Below are 12,895 nucleotides of genomic sequence, written 5' to 3'. Positions count from 1 at the left end.
CACTCCAGCATGCCGTATTTCAATCGGAATCTACAGTTTAGAAGCGTTAAGTCGACAAAACACACTATACACTATCACAAAAATTGACCGTGGCTCGATAAGGGGCAGGAACACTACGCGGCGGATAATGGAGGAAAGGGTAGAGTGAGGCTGCGTACAGCACAGATACAGAGCCTTTGTTTTTCATCTTTCAACAAGTTCACAAATTTCAATATTTTTCTGTTAACTACTGTGAACTGCTCTTCGAAGCGACATTAGTGCTCCGTCTTCTTTCACCTCTTTGCAGCCTGCCAATCCTGGTCATAATGCTAACCATTACTACCATTGATCCACGGCGCACTCGACCGCAGGCTACGGCTTCCTGGGATACCAGTTGTCTAGCTGATCAAGGGCAAGCTAGACTGGTAAGATCTCGCAACTTTACAAGGAGCAGCACAAACAAAAAACACTCACCAGTTCCACTGCGTATAGAAACATTAAGAGGCAGGCTGTGGCGGTGTTTAAATAATTATTGTTCACTAGTTAATATTTGCCTTCAGCTATAGTGCGTCCGATGTCAAAGTCTTACAATGAATCAGCGCGCCGTGGTGCGATGGCACGTTGTGGTGGCTTTCTCTGTGACGTCACTGCATGCGGAAGTTTCAGAGTTATCGCCCTGCGTTCCCATGACAGCTTAAAATTTCTTCATGCTTGACTGCACTAGGTGCTGACAGAAAAGCATGGCAAGCGTAATGCTATGCTACGCCGATGTATTAGAGCCTAAAAATATGTCCCTGAACAGCTTTCGCTGTAAACTGGGGCCACTATTGCATCCATGTAAAGAGAAATTTAGCGACAGCTGTTGCAAAACTGTGAAGTGGTGAGGTGGTCAGTCAGAAATTTGTCTTGCGTATCAGAGTGTTGACCCGATGTTAGTGCAGCGAGGTCGTTCCGGAACCACCCAGAGGAGCTATAATTTGCTGAAATCTTGCCCTGGGCTCCAGCGTTCGCTGCTGAGTTCGAGACGGTTCTGCTCGGTGTATTTGTGACGGCTAAGCATTGCTGGTGCTGTGTTACTTTTCACTGTGCTTCTATGGTTGGATGGATGGATAAGGCTGAACCCTTTAAATCGGGTGGTGGTTCAAGCCACCTAGCCATGACTTATGAAATTTTACTCTTGTCATGATTTTAGCCACCAATCAGATAACCTTCGCTTGGTTACTTCTGCCCGCTTAAAATCTACTTTCCCTTCACTGTCCTTAAACCCCAATGCCTTGAATAAATCAGCCCCGCTGCTTTCCACTGTAGGGTGAAGCCCTTTACAGAAAAGTATCAAGTGTTCAGCCGTTTCCTCCTCCTCTGCGCACGCAGCGCACAACGTGCCTATCTCGTGGTGCCTAACTCTATATGTCTTAGTCCGCAAAACTCCCGTCCTGGCCTCAAACAACAAAGAGCTTCCCCTAAAATTATCATAGATATTTTCTTTGGAAATTTCCTGCTTAAAGATCTTGTATGTTCCCAGTGCCGACTTCGTCAGCATCTCCGCTTTCCACACAGCTCTTTCTGTTTCTTTAACATTTTTCTTAACCGATAATTGCTGATTTGCCCGCGTACTGCTGTCCAGGTATTTGCTTGCCAATTTTCTAGTTCGCTTTCTCCATTTCGTGCCAACATTCCTTATGTAGAGGTATCTGAAAACTTTCTTAGCCCACTGCTTTCCCCCATTTTTCTCAATCGCTCCACAAATGCTATCTTGGTGCTAGTTTCTCTGCTCTCGAACGACGCGTAGCCCATATCACCCTGTACCCCCTGATTTGGTGTATTGCAATGTCCTCCCAAAGCTAGCCTCCCTACGCCGCGTTGTTTGATTTCTGACTTTGCTTGAACATCTGGCCTCATACACAGGACCGCATTCCCGAAGGTCAGGCTAGGGACCATCACCCCTTTCCAGATCCCTCTTACCACCTCATACCTATTGTAATTCCACAGTGCCCTATTTTTCATGACAGCTGCATTCCTACTAGCTTTATTCATTACATATTTTTCATGCTGTCAGTTACTCAGCACCGTTATATATCCACACCTCAAGATACTTGTACTCATCCACTACTTCTAGCGTGAACACCTGTATTCTATGCTCGCCGCCCTCATCATTAAAAATAATGACTGCAGATTTTTCCTTACTAAACTTGAACCCTAATCTATCTCCCTCTGTACCACATATGTGTATCAACTTCTGTAAATCTTCCTTGTTGTCAGCCATTAGCACTATATCATCCGTATACATTAGTCGCGGTAATGACTGTTTAATCCATTCCCCTTGCTTGAAAAAAAAAGGTTGAAGTCTAGTCCGCTCCTCTCTAGCTTGGTCTCCAACCCTTGCAGGTACAACATGAACAACAAAGGAGACAGAGGACGTCTTTGCCTAAGACCCCGCTGTATCTCTACAGGCCCTGATACATTTTCCCCCATTTTATAAGCACTCTGGTACCTTTATATATATATATATATATATATATATATATATATATATATATATATATATATATATATATATATATATATATATATATATATATATATATATATATATATATATAAACGCCTGGTGGCGTTTTGAAGCCTTCGTTCCACGGCTACCGCGCCGCTGGCAGCGCTGTCTTCTCACAAGCGTTGTCTATCGCGGCAGCCGCTGTAGGCCACTGAGGCTTCAATAGACGGCTCGGCTTTCAATTCTGCGTCCAAACCCTTTTGTTGCGTGAGCTCAGGTATTACTTGAAGTGTGGACCCCTTTGTACCTCGCGGCACTTACTCGATGACCACACACTTTCAGTACCACGGTTGCTCCCACATATCCTAGCAAAAAAAAAAAAACAAAGACACACAGTACGCACACCAGAGTGAGTACAAAGCCGCTCTAACTGTATTGAACACTGCTCGTCGGCCTTTATTCAGAGAGTGCACAAGGATCAATGTTTGTTTATGCTTAACTCTTAGTCTCCTAAGCGAAAAATAGGCCGCCTATTTGAATATTTCACTGTGTCGTGTCTTATTATTGCGTCTTTATCTATGTGCCTTCTTTTTCGGTTGTGTTCTCAGAATGCCATGGTTCGTGCAATCGGAAACATCACCGCACCGTCACTGGCCCGGTTCGCCCTGACATTGAGCTTGAGAATGGACGTCTTCGAAAACGTTAACATCACTTCAGTCTCCCAGAGTTTGAGCAGGCTCACCATCCCGGCCGCCAGGCGACGTCTAATACAGAAGTTTTCAATGGTGTGTGATGTGAGGTAGTCTCGCAACATTCCTTTTAATTCCTCTGGTAGCCATGCCCAACGCTCTTGGCCAAAAACTTGAATATTTGAATATTGTAAGGTGCTGCTATGGAAATACCAAGGGAATGGTCAATTCCTCCAATGCTAGCAATATCTGTCTTTTAAAGTTGTACCATCCCTCACCTCTAGCAGTTAAGACTGCATAAAAAACCAATGGGGAACATTTACGACGCTAGCAAAACCGTTAATAGGAAAATATTGCCAACCTTCTGACGGAATATCTGCAGATATATTGACTGTTATAGTGAAGTCTTGCAATACATGAAGCCATTACGTTCATACACTCTTTCCAGTTGAAAAATGCTTTTGTACAGAACTGGTGGGTATGTTCGATGCAGAAGAGAAGGGAGGTAAACCCGGCACCGACGTCAAGCAGCATGGGTGGTCACGTTTCTTACCATCGCTTTGTATACGCCGAGTTATCTGAAGTCAAAATTTGAATTTCAGAGTCTTCGCGCCTTTCTCTCTCCTCTCGTCACTTTTTGCACTCTGAAAGGTCGGCCCCACCGCCGGGGGCGGAGTTTCCTGACACGCCGGAGCTGCGCCGCAAATTGGCCGCGGCCATGGTAGCTGCCTGACGTCTGAAAGAATCTAACCAAAAGCCATCTGTGAACTGGTATACGCAGGAGCGGTGCAACGGAGGAGAGTGCGAGCATGAAAAAGTCGCCGCAAAGGGCTCGCCAACTTTAACGTGTGTTTGTGGGTTTTCTGCTGCGTGTATAAGTGTATTATTTGGCTCAGAAGTTCAAAACAGCAAATTGCAGTTATTGAGAGAGTTGACGTGCTCTTTTCGGAAGGTGTTTCAGAAGAGCCCCTTTGGTACCCACGGTGGGGGCTCTATCTCTTTTAGCGTTACGCAACAACACCTGCGCACTCTTCGAGTTTGTGTGCATGTCCCCACATGTTTAGTTGCTTTTGCGTTTGTATGTGATGATTTAGGGTCATTAGAGTTTTACCGTGATTGCTTCTGCTGCGTTGCCTGTTTCCATACGCAAACACTGTTGCTTTTGCCTCACAGAAATGTTGGAACGGCGTCTACCGCAACGACCCCCAAGGCAGTCGCTTCATTTACTTATCGGGAGACACCTGTCTCTTCGCCTCATATGACGATGGCACAATCAGAGGAATCTCTGCCTTCGAAACTGCTCGTTCCGTTGAAAGCAAGGTGGGTCCTCTTTTCTTCGAATTGCGACGCGCTCATTGTGGTGAATTGGGAGTCTCTTCCAGCCCCTAGTCTACTGTCTTTCTGACGAGCTCTTGATTCCATTTCATCTGCCTAATGTTTGGTTGACATTGAATGATTTCCCTGGAACGCCCGGTATATTGCAATGTGCAAAGCCTGTTGTGAAACATTGACTAAAATCTCACGTTATGGCCAGACAAATACTTCTTGAACGTTTAAACAGGATCCCAGTCTAAATAATTAAATTTTTATGCATATTGTCACGTAGTGGTGGCGGCAGTTGAAGCAGCGATGGATACAATCAATCAATCAATCAATCAATCAATCAATCAATCAATCAATCAATCAATCAATCAATCAATCAATCAATCAATCAATCAATCAATCAATCAATCAATCAATCAATCAATCAATCATTTTATTCAGACATGAGCTCGTATGCACAGTACATGCCCACGAGATGAGACAAAAGGAAGAAGCTGCTGGCATTCTTCCTGACGAGGCCTCACCCCGGGTCACACATCAAAGGCAGAAGGGTGGTTACATTCATTAAAACTCAACAAGCTCTTTAGTTCAATTTTCACAGTAGTTGAAAGTTAATGAAGGCACATAGGATAACAAAGAGAAAAGAAAAGACCAGTAACGCTACAGTTCGCAACACAATAGAAAATATGACAGGAGTGAGGCTATCATTGTAAACACTACATAGCACAAGTATTTGATGGGTCAGTCGTACGCATAAAAAGCATCTTCATTTTCTTTTTGAAATGACAAGTGGTTTTACAAGTTACAGCTTCGTCAATTATGGAAGGATACACATTGCAAACTGCAAACGGACAAAAGATCTAAAAGAAAACTGTTTATTGGGCTGACTTGCACCCAAAATGGACTGAATCACTCGGCGGCGGCGAAGCGACAAGCGTGCTCGGCGGTCGTAGAACAGAATGCCCGCCGCTGTAGGCCGAGGTCAATTTAAAGTTGATAGCGAACTTTCGAGATAAAGCGTGCAAAGTTACTAGAACATTCCGGAACAACGTAGAATCAGCGCTGCGAGGCTGCGATCAATCGAGATAAATCTAGTCGCGTCTTGCGTCGCAAACAAAGCGATAAAGTTGTGTGGCGGTAGACTTGAAGAATTGAACAAACACTGCAAATGTTCGCGGCATTACTCCCCTCTCAAAGAAGCATCGATCCGATGCATTAAAACAAATAATGCGACTAGTAAGAGATGAAACGGATCTTGCGAAAATAGGGTGTGGAAATGCAGCGTCCTTTAGCGCGCATAATACGGCTTCAGACGGACTACATGGATAACTTCTGGTCGTAGGCGGCGTCGCTGGGATGCAGTCATTGCGTCAGGGATGACCTCATAATCTAGTTCGACTAGCCGACGAAGAACCTTGTGTGGGCGGAAATAGCGGCGCAAAAGCTCTCACTCAATCCACGGCGGCGAATGGGCGTCCAAACCCAGACTTGGTCTCCTGGCTTGTAGTCCGCCTTGCGTCTTCGTAGGTTGTAGCGTCTGGCGTCGGACCGCTGCTGACCTTTGATCCGTAATCGGCCAAGCCTTCGAGCTTCTTCTGCGCGTTGAAGGTAGGCGGCAACGTCGACGTTCTCTTCTGTAACGTTGGGCAGCATGGCGTCTATCGTGGTCGTGGCCTCCCTGCCATGGACGAGCCTAAAAGGCGTCATCTGAGTGGTCTCCTGCACTGCGGTGTTGTAGGCGAAGACGACGTAAGGCAGGATGACATCCCAGGTTTTGCGTTCGGCATCGACATACATGGCGAGCATATCGGCGATGGTTTTTTTCAGGCACTGGGTCAGTCCGTTGGTCTGCGGATGGTATGCAGTTGTCCTCCGGTGGCTGGTTTGGCTGTACCACAGGATGCTTGCGTTAAAACCCCCGTGAATGCTGTTCCTCTGTCCGTGATGAGCACATCGGGGGCGCCGTGTCGAAGAAGAATGCACTCCACGAAAAAATTGACGACTTCTGCTGCTGTTCCGTTCGGTAGGGCTTTCGCCTCGGCGTACCGGGTCAGGTTGTCGGTCGCTATGATAATCCACTTATTTCCAAGCGTTGACGTTGGAAAAGGGCCAAGCAAGTCCATGCCGATCTGCTGAAAGGGCCTTGAGGGAGGTTCAATGGGGTTCAGAAATGCTGCTTGTCGTGTGGGAGGGGTCTTTCGTCGCTGACAATCTCGGCAGGTTTTCGCATAATGTGCGACATCGGCAGACAGTCGGGGCCAGTAATACTTGTCTTGAATGCGTCGGAGGGTGCGAGTAAACCCGAGATGTCCAGCTGTCGGCTCGTCGTATGAAGTGTGTAGAACTTCTTCGCGGAGACAAGCAGGTACAACAAGGAGGTAGGCTGTTTTGCTCGCTGCGAAGTTCTTCACAATGACCTCCTTCTGCACGCAGAAGGAAGACAGTCCTCGCTTGAATAAAGCGAGGGGTGAAGAAACCTTGCCTTCCAGGTACTCGATGAGGCCTTTTAGGTCGGGGTCCGAGCGTTGCTGCTGAGCAAAAGAGCTGGGGCTGATGGGTCCCAGGAAGGCGTCCTCATCGTCGTCCGGCGGCGGTGTATCTACAGGGGCTCGTGAGAGGTAATCGGCGTCAGAGTGCTTGCGTCCGGGCTTGTAAACGACAGTGACGTCAAACTCCTGGAGACGCAGACTCAATCGAGCGAGTCGGCCAGAGGGATCCTTCAAATTGGCAAGCCAGCAGAGTGCGTGGTGGTCGCTGACCACCTTGAACGGCCGTCCGTAGAGGTAGGGGCGGAATTTCGACGTAGCCCAGATGATGGCAAGGCACTCATTCTCATTTGTCGAATACTTAGCCTCGGCCTTGGAAAGGGAACGGCTAGTGTATGCGATGACTTTCTCCAGCCCGTCGCTTTTTTGAACGAGAACGGCACATAGGCCTACGCTGCTTGCGTCGGTATGGACTTCAGTATCGGTGTTTTCATCAAAATGGCCGAGGATCGGTGGGGACTGTAAACGACGCTGAAGTTCCTTGAAGGCTTCTGCTTGCGGCGCTTACCATTTAAATGGCACGTCTGCCTTCGTCAGTTGGGTCAAGGGCTCAGCGATACGCGAAAAGTTTTTCACAAATCGTCAGTAATATGCGCATAGTCTGAGAAATCTGCGCACTGCTTTGTTATCGACCGGCGGTGGAAACTGTTCAATAGCAGCTGTTTTCTGCGGGTCTGGGCGTACTGCCTCCTTGCTAACGATGTGGCGTAGAAACAGCAGTTCTTCGTAGGCAAAGTCGCACTTCTCTGCTTTCAAGGTTAGGCCAGACGACTTGATGGCGTCTAGTACTGTTCGAAGTCTTTTCAGGTGCTGTTCGAAGTTCGAGGCGAAGACAACGACGTCGTCTAAATATACCTGACAAATTTGCCACTTTAGGTCTGCCAGCACTGTATCCATTACTCGCTGAAACGTCGCTGGTGCGGAACAGAGACCAAACGGCATCGCCTTGAACTCAAACAGCCCATCCGGAGTGATGAATGCTGTCTTCTCGCGATCTCTTTCGTCGACCTCAATTTGCCAGTAGCCGCTCTTGAGGTCCATCGACGAGAAATATTTGGCATTGCAGAGGCGGTCCAGTGTGTCGTCGATGCGGGGGAGGGGGCGGACGTCCTTCTTTGTTATGTTGTTCAAGCGGCGGTAATCAACGCAGAATCCAAGTGCGCCGTCTTTCTTTCTCACTAGAACAACAGGTGCCGCTCATGGGCTGTTTGAAGGCTGGATGACGTCATCGCGAAGCATTTCTTCGACTTGGTCCCGGATGGCTTGTCGTTCTCGCGGTGACACACGGTAGGGGCTTTGACGGAGAGGTCGGACGTGTTGGTCCGTTATAATGCGATGCTTGGCAATTGGCTTTTTCTGACCTTCGGCGATGTCGAAAAACACTCATTGTAGCTTCGAAGCAGATTGCGGATCTGGTCTTTACTGCTCCGGGGCAGGGCTGGGTTGATGTTGAAAGTGGGCGAGTTCTCTTGGTCAGGCGAATCTTCTGCGGAGAGGTCGGAGAGGGCGAAGGAGTCTCGTACGTCGGATATTTCGTCGAAGAAAGCAATCGTCGTTCCTCTGTTAATGTGCCGGTATTCTACGCTGAAGATAGCAGTACTTCGGCCTGGTCATTGCGGAAATATGCGATGCCTCTTGCGATGCTGATTCCTCGGTCTAGAAGCAACTGCATGTTCCCCTCGATGATGGCTTCAGCGTTAATGGCTTTCGTGGAGCCTACGGTCACGATAACGCTTGACCGGGGTTGGACACTCACTTCTTCCTCCAGGACACACAGGGCAACGTGATTTTCCTGAGTTTTCATCGAAGCGATGGCTTCTTCAGTCGAAAGCGTGATCAGCTTGGATCGCAGGTCGATGATCGCCTGATGCTCATTAAGGAAATCCATACTCAAGATCACTTCGCGATTGTTGTAACTATCGCGATTAAGGCACTATGAACCAGAAGTTTTACAAAATCCCCGCCGCTAATGAAATCCAGATCACAAAGGAAATAGTGACACGGTCACAGCTTCTGATGCGAACCGCAACGCTCATCAAGAACTGAAAAATATTTGCTAGAGAGCCACCGTCCTCACAACTCATTCAGTACTTACTCGTTCCCTGACGAAAAATGTCAGTATTGCGGTATCAAGGGTAACATGGCCAGATCGCGTGTGCAAAAAAGTCGCTACCAAAAAAAACCACAGGATTAACATAATTTGTGGTACACATCTCCCAATATCACCACGTCAGTGAGGGAGGCGTGCGGTGCGAATCTCGCATTAGGAACTGTAATATCAGCTCTATATTAGATTTGGTCAAAGTACAAAATGCATAAATCGTCTACACAACTGCTGTGCCCTTCCACCACTGTGCATTCTTAGCAACACCGCACACCCCAACCATGATGTATTGCCAACGCCCGACAATTGGGCTTCGAAGGATATGTTTAGTCACTAGTGATTGCGTACTCTTCATCTCTGGATACACGGTTCCAGGATTAAGCCCTTCGTAGCTCATTTTCGAAAAAAAAAACAATTGAGTTAATCTATAGCACCCAAATCGCTGTGAAGCGCCACTGACGAGCCAAGTTTAAACAACCTAGACGCGTATTGTAGAAGAACGTCTTGCTGGGCGAGTTGGTGCATAGCTTTCTTGGTATGGCGTTGCGCACACGACGAGACGAACACAGGAAAGAGTAGGACGACAGAAAGAGCGCAAACTATCAACTGACTTTATTGCTATCACAATAACATCTATATGCAGAAATAACACGTGCAAAACAAAGAGGAGAGGGAACAAAGATGACGGTTGTGACAAGTCAAGTCTGCTTGTGTCAACAAATGCAGCGGAGAAAATTTTTCTCTACCATATAAGGTGACCGAGGTATAACTTGCACAACTATCACCTTTTTCCCTGTTGAAGAATGCCTCCAAAAGTTCTCGGGCTATTTTGTGTTTGCTTTTGCCCAGAATCTTGATTTCTTTGAGCACCGGCTCACAACCAAGGCATGAAATGCAATGACGGGCAAATTTGCCCCTTCTCTTTTTTTGTATAGAAAGGGCATGCTCCCCTGCTCGTTCATCGACGCAGCGTCCAGTTTGGCCGATATACACGCGTCAACATTTGAGCGGGATTTGGTAGACCACGCCAGTGACACATTTGGCAAACTGTACAGCGTGTTTAAACACGCTGTACAGTTTGCCAAATGTGCCGCATGCACAAAGAATTCTTTGTGCATGCGCTTCGTGGGGTTCCATCCTCGGTGATCCAGGAGCATAACCCAGCGAGCGTTTTGGGGCCGAAAATACCACCAGAACGCCATGCCTATTGGCCACTTTTGTATATTGTGGAACGAGCAGGGGAGCATGCCCTTTCTATACAAAAAAGGGAAGGGGCGAGCTTGCCCACTCATTGCATTTCATGCCTTGGTTGTGAGCTGGTGCTCAAAGAAACCAGGATTCTGGGCAAAAGCAAGAACAAAATAGCCTGCGAACTTTTGGAGGCATTCTACATAAGAGAAAAAGGTGATAGTTGTGTAAGCGATACCTCGGTCAACTTATATGATAAAGAGAAAATTTTTCTCCGCTCCTTTTGTTGACTCATGCAGACTTGACTTGTCACAATCTTCTTCTTTGTTCCCTCTCCTCTTTGTTTTGCACGTGTTATTTCTACATATATATGTTGCTGTGATAGCAATAAAGTCAGTTGATAGTTTGCGCTCTTTCTGACGTCCTACTCTTTCCTGTGTTCGTCTCGTCGTGTGCGCAACGCCATACCAAGAAACCTAGACGCACTAGGCGCACACTGGAGCCTGGAGATAAAGTTTTCGCAAGACACTTCAGGTTCGAAGGACAATGTAGGTTACCGCATGTAGTCACTGACTGGTATGCACCTTTGCCATATGAAGTCGAACTCGCTAATGACCAACGCCTGAAGAGGCATGTGGACCGTAGAAAAATGCGCACATCAGACCTGAAGGACGAGAGCATTGGCCAACTGCACTGCCGACTGGTGACACATCGTCGCTACAAAAAAAGGCTCTGGGTTGAGCGGGCCGTGCCGCGGGACTGAGTGCCCGCGCTATGCCAGCTGCGAACACGTAAGAACCGACTTGCTCAGGTCCGAACCAGCGGATTAGTGCCACGTAGAGGACGACCATGAGGGAACGGAGGGCTAGCTCTAAGCAGGCTGCGAACAGATAAGGGAGGCAACAACGAACGGTTTTGCTCGGAGTTGGTACCCATCAGAATTATTAGTGCTTGCGTACTAATAATTTCTAACAGTGTAGAAATTTGTTACTAACTTTATTTATATTTTATGCTCAATTAGGATTCAAGTTTTACACCCCTCTTTAATTAAAATATTTTAAATTAAAGTTTATTCCACGCGCGACTGGATAAAAATATTCCCTGGGTCATGTGTGGATCCCGCTAATAGGTGCTTTTGAACACAGCATTCTTTTTCATCAGGAAAAAATGGTTTTAATTAGCCTAGAACTGGTACTTAGTTATCCTTTATATCATATTATCGGCAGCAGGCGTCAAATTCGCAACTATGCTGAAAGAATGGAGCGAAAAAATAAATGACCCCCGAGCTTCCTACTCAAATCTACGATGTTCTCAGACACAGTCAGGAGCAAACGTTTACGAGAGGCATGTGCTCGGAAAAAACGTTTTTTTACAGTGCCGGCCTATGACGCAGCTGCTTGGAGGTGACACCAGCTGAAAGAACAACGTTTGTGCATTCTGATATGTTTAGCGCTTTTTCATGCAGCGCTTGTGCTTGTGTTTCTTCTGTCGTCCTGGCGTTTTTTGCGCTGCAAATTTCCTCTTCTGTGATGAACCAACAAGCCCAAACCACCACTCTTCATTTGATATGTTAACATGGCTATTGAAATATAACTTTCCCCTCTACAAACCCCGCTATTCAGAGCCCCTTTTCTACCAACATAAGAGAACGTTTGATGTGCAGCACGTCTTGTGGAAATATACTTCAGAAGCACACATATATACACATTTCTTGGAAAGCTTCTCACACAATCGACGCTCTTTTTAGATGCAGAAGGCCAGGCGTACTCTCGCCTACCTGGACCCAAACAACACACACCAACTAGCCTGGCTCGCCCATGACGTCACGTTCAACCTGGCTGGCAGTAACTGTGGCGGGGACTCGTCTCGCCTGAAAAGGATGCATGATTTGGTTTAGTACAAACTGGCCTCGGTGTTATTCTCACCGTGGTAATCATCACCGACTAGTTTTGATGGGACACCAAGAGCGACACGTCACAGATACATTTTTTCGCAGTAACGTGATGCGTGGAGTTGCTGGAAGCGAAAATGCGCCCTTCTGTACACGTGCTAAAAACTCTGCTACACGTGCGATATTGCGAGCTCTAAGTGTCCCTTTAAAATGAGCATTAAAATGGCAGCAGTAACTCACCGAAATATGTGAACAGAGTCTACAAAGTAAGATTTTTCTTTGACCCGTTGTCAGAACCAGACTTTTATCTCGCGTGTCTCTTCTGCGTTTTGAAATTATGTTCTATGATAATGCTCCTGTAATGTCTATGTAACTTATCGACGCTAATGAACTTACAGAATCAGCTAAAAGGCAGACAACAGCGTTGCGAGACGTTACAACCAGAAGAGAGTACAGAAGACTGCGCTAGCTACCAAATTATTTATTACTTCAGGCTGGGCGCCATAAACATATTAGATAGTGAAGATCAGAAGAAATAATTGACGATCGAGCACAAATCAAACAAAACAATTATAAAGTGCCTCCCCAATTTTCAAAAACCAATTTTCAAGACAAAACACTCGTTGCCCGACGTGTATTGTTTCGGCTTACGCATAGATACAGAAACAGGCAGAGGCGACTTTT

At 46.7% G+C, this 12,895-nt stretch overlaps 1 protein-coding gene across 1 annotated transcript in view; it reads left to right on the top strand.

Annotated features, from left to right (window-relative positions):
- The window catches only part of LOC144100035 (uncharacterized), a 32,689-nt gene extending 19,794 nt beyond the window's left edge, over positions 1-12,895 (top strand). The window contains exons 7-10 of the mRNA XM_077633084.1: positions 287-404; positions 3,079-3,255; positions 4,333-4,479; positions 12,068-12,895. Of these exons, the coding sequence (XP_077489210.1) occupies positions 287-404; positions 3,079-3,255; positions 4,333-4,479; positions 12,068-12,217 (592 nt within the window). The 3' untranslated portion in view covers positions 12,218-12,895. The remainder of the gene's footprint in view (positions 1-286; positions 405-3,078; positions 3,256-4,332; positions 4,480-12,067) is intronic.

Source organism: Amblyomma americanum, chromosome 8 (genome assembly GCF_052857255.1).
Source record: "Amblyomma americanum isolate KBUSLIRL-KWMA chromosome 8, ASM5285725v1, whole genome shotgun sequence".
Taxonomy (NCBI): domain Eukaryota; kingdom Metazoa; phylum Arthropoda; class Arachnida; order Ixodida; family Ixodidae; genus Amblyomma; species Amblyomma americanum.
This window is presented reverse-complemented; position numbering and strand designations above follow the sequence as displayed.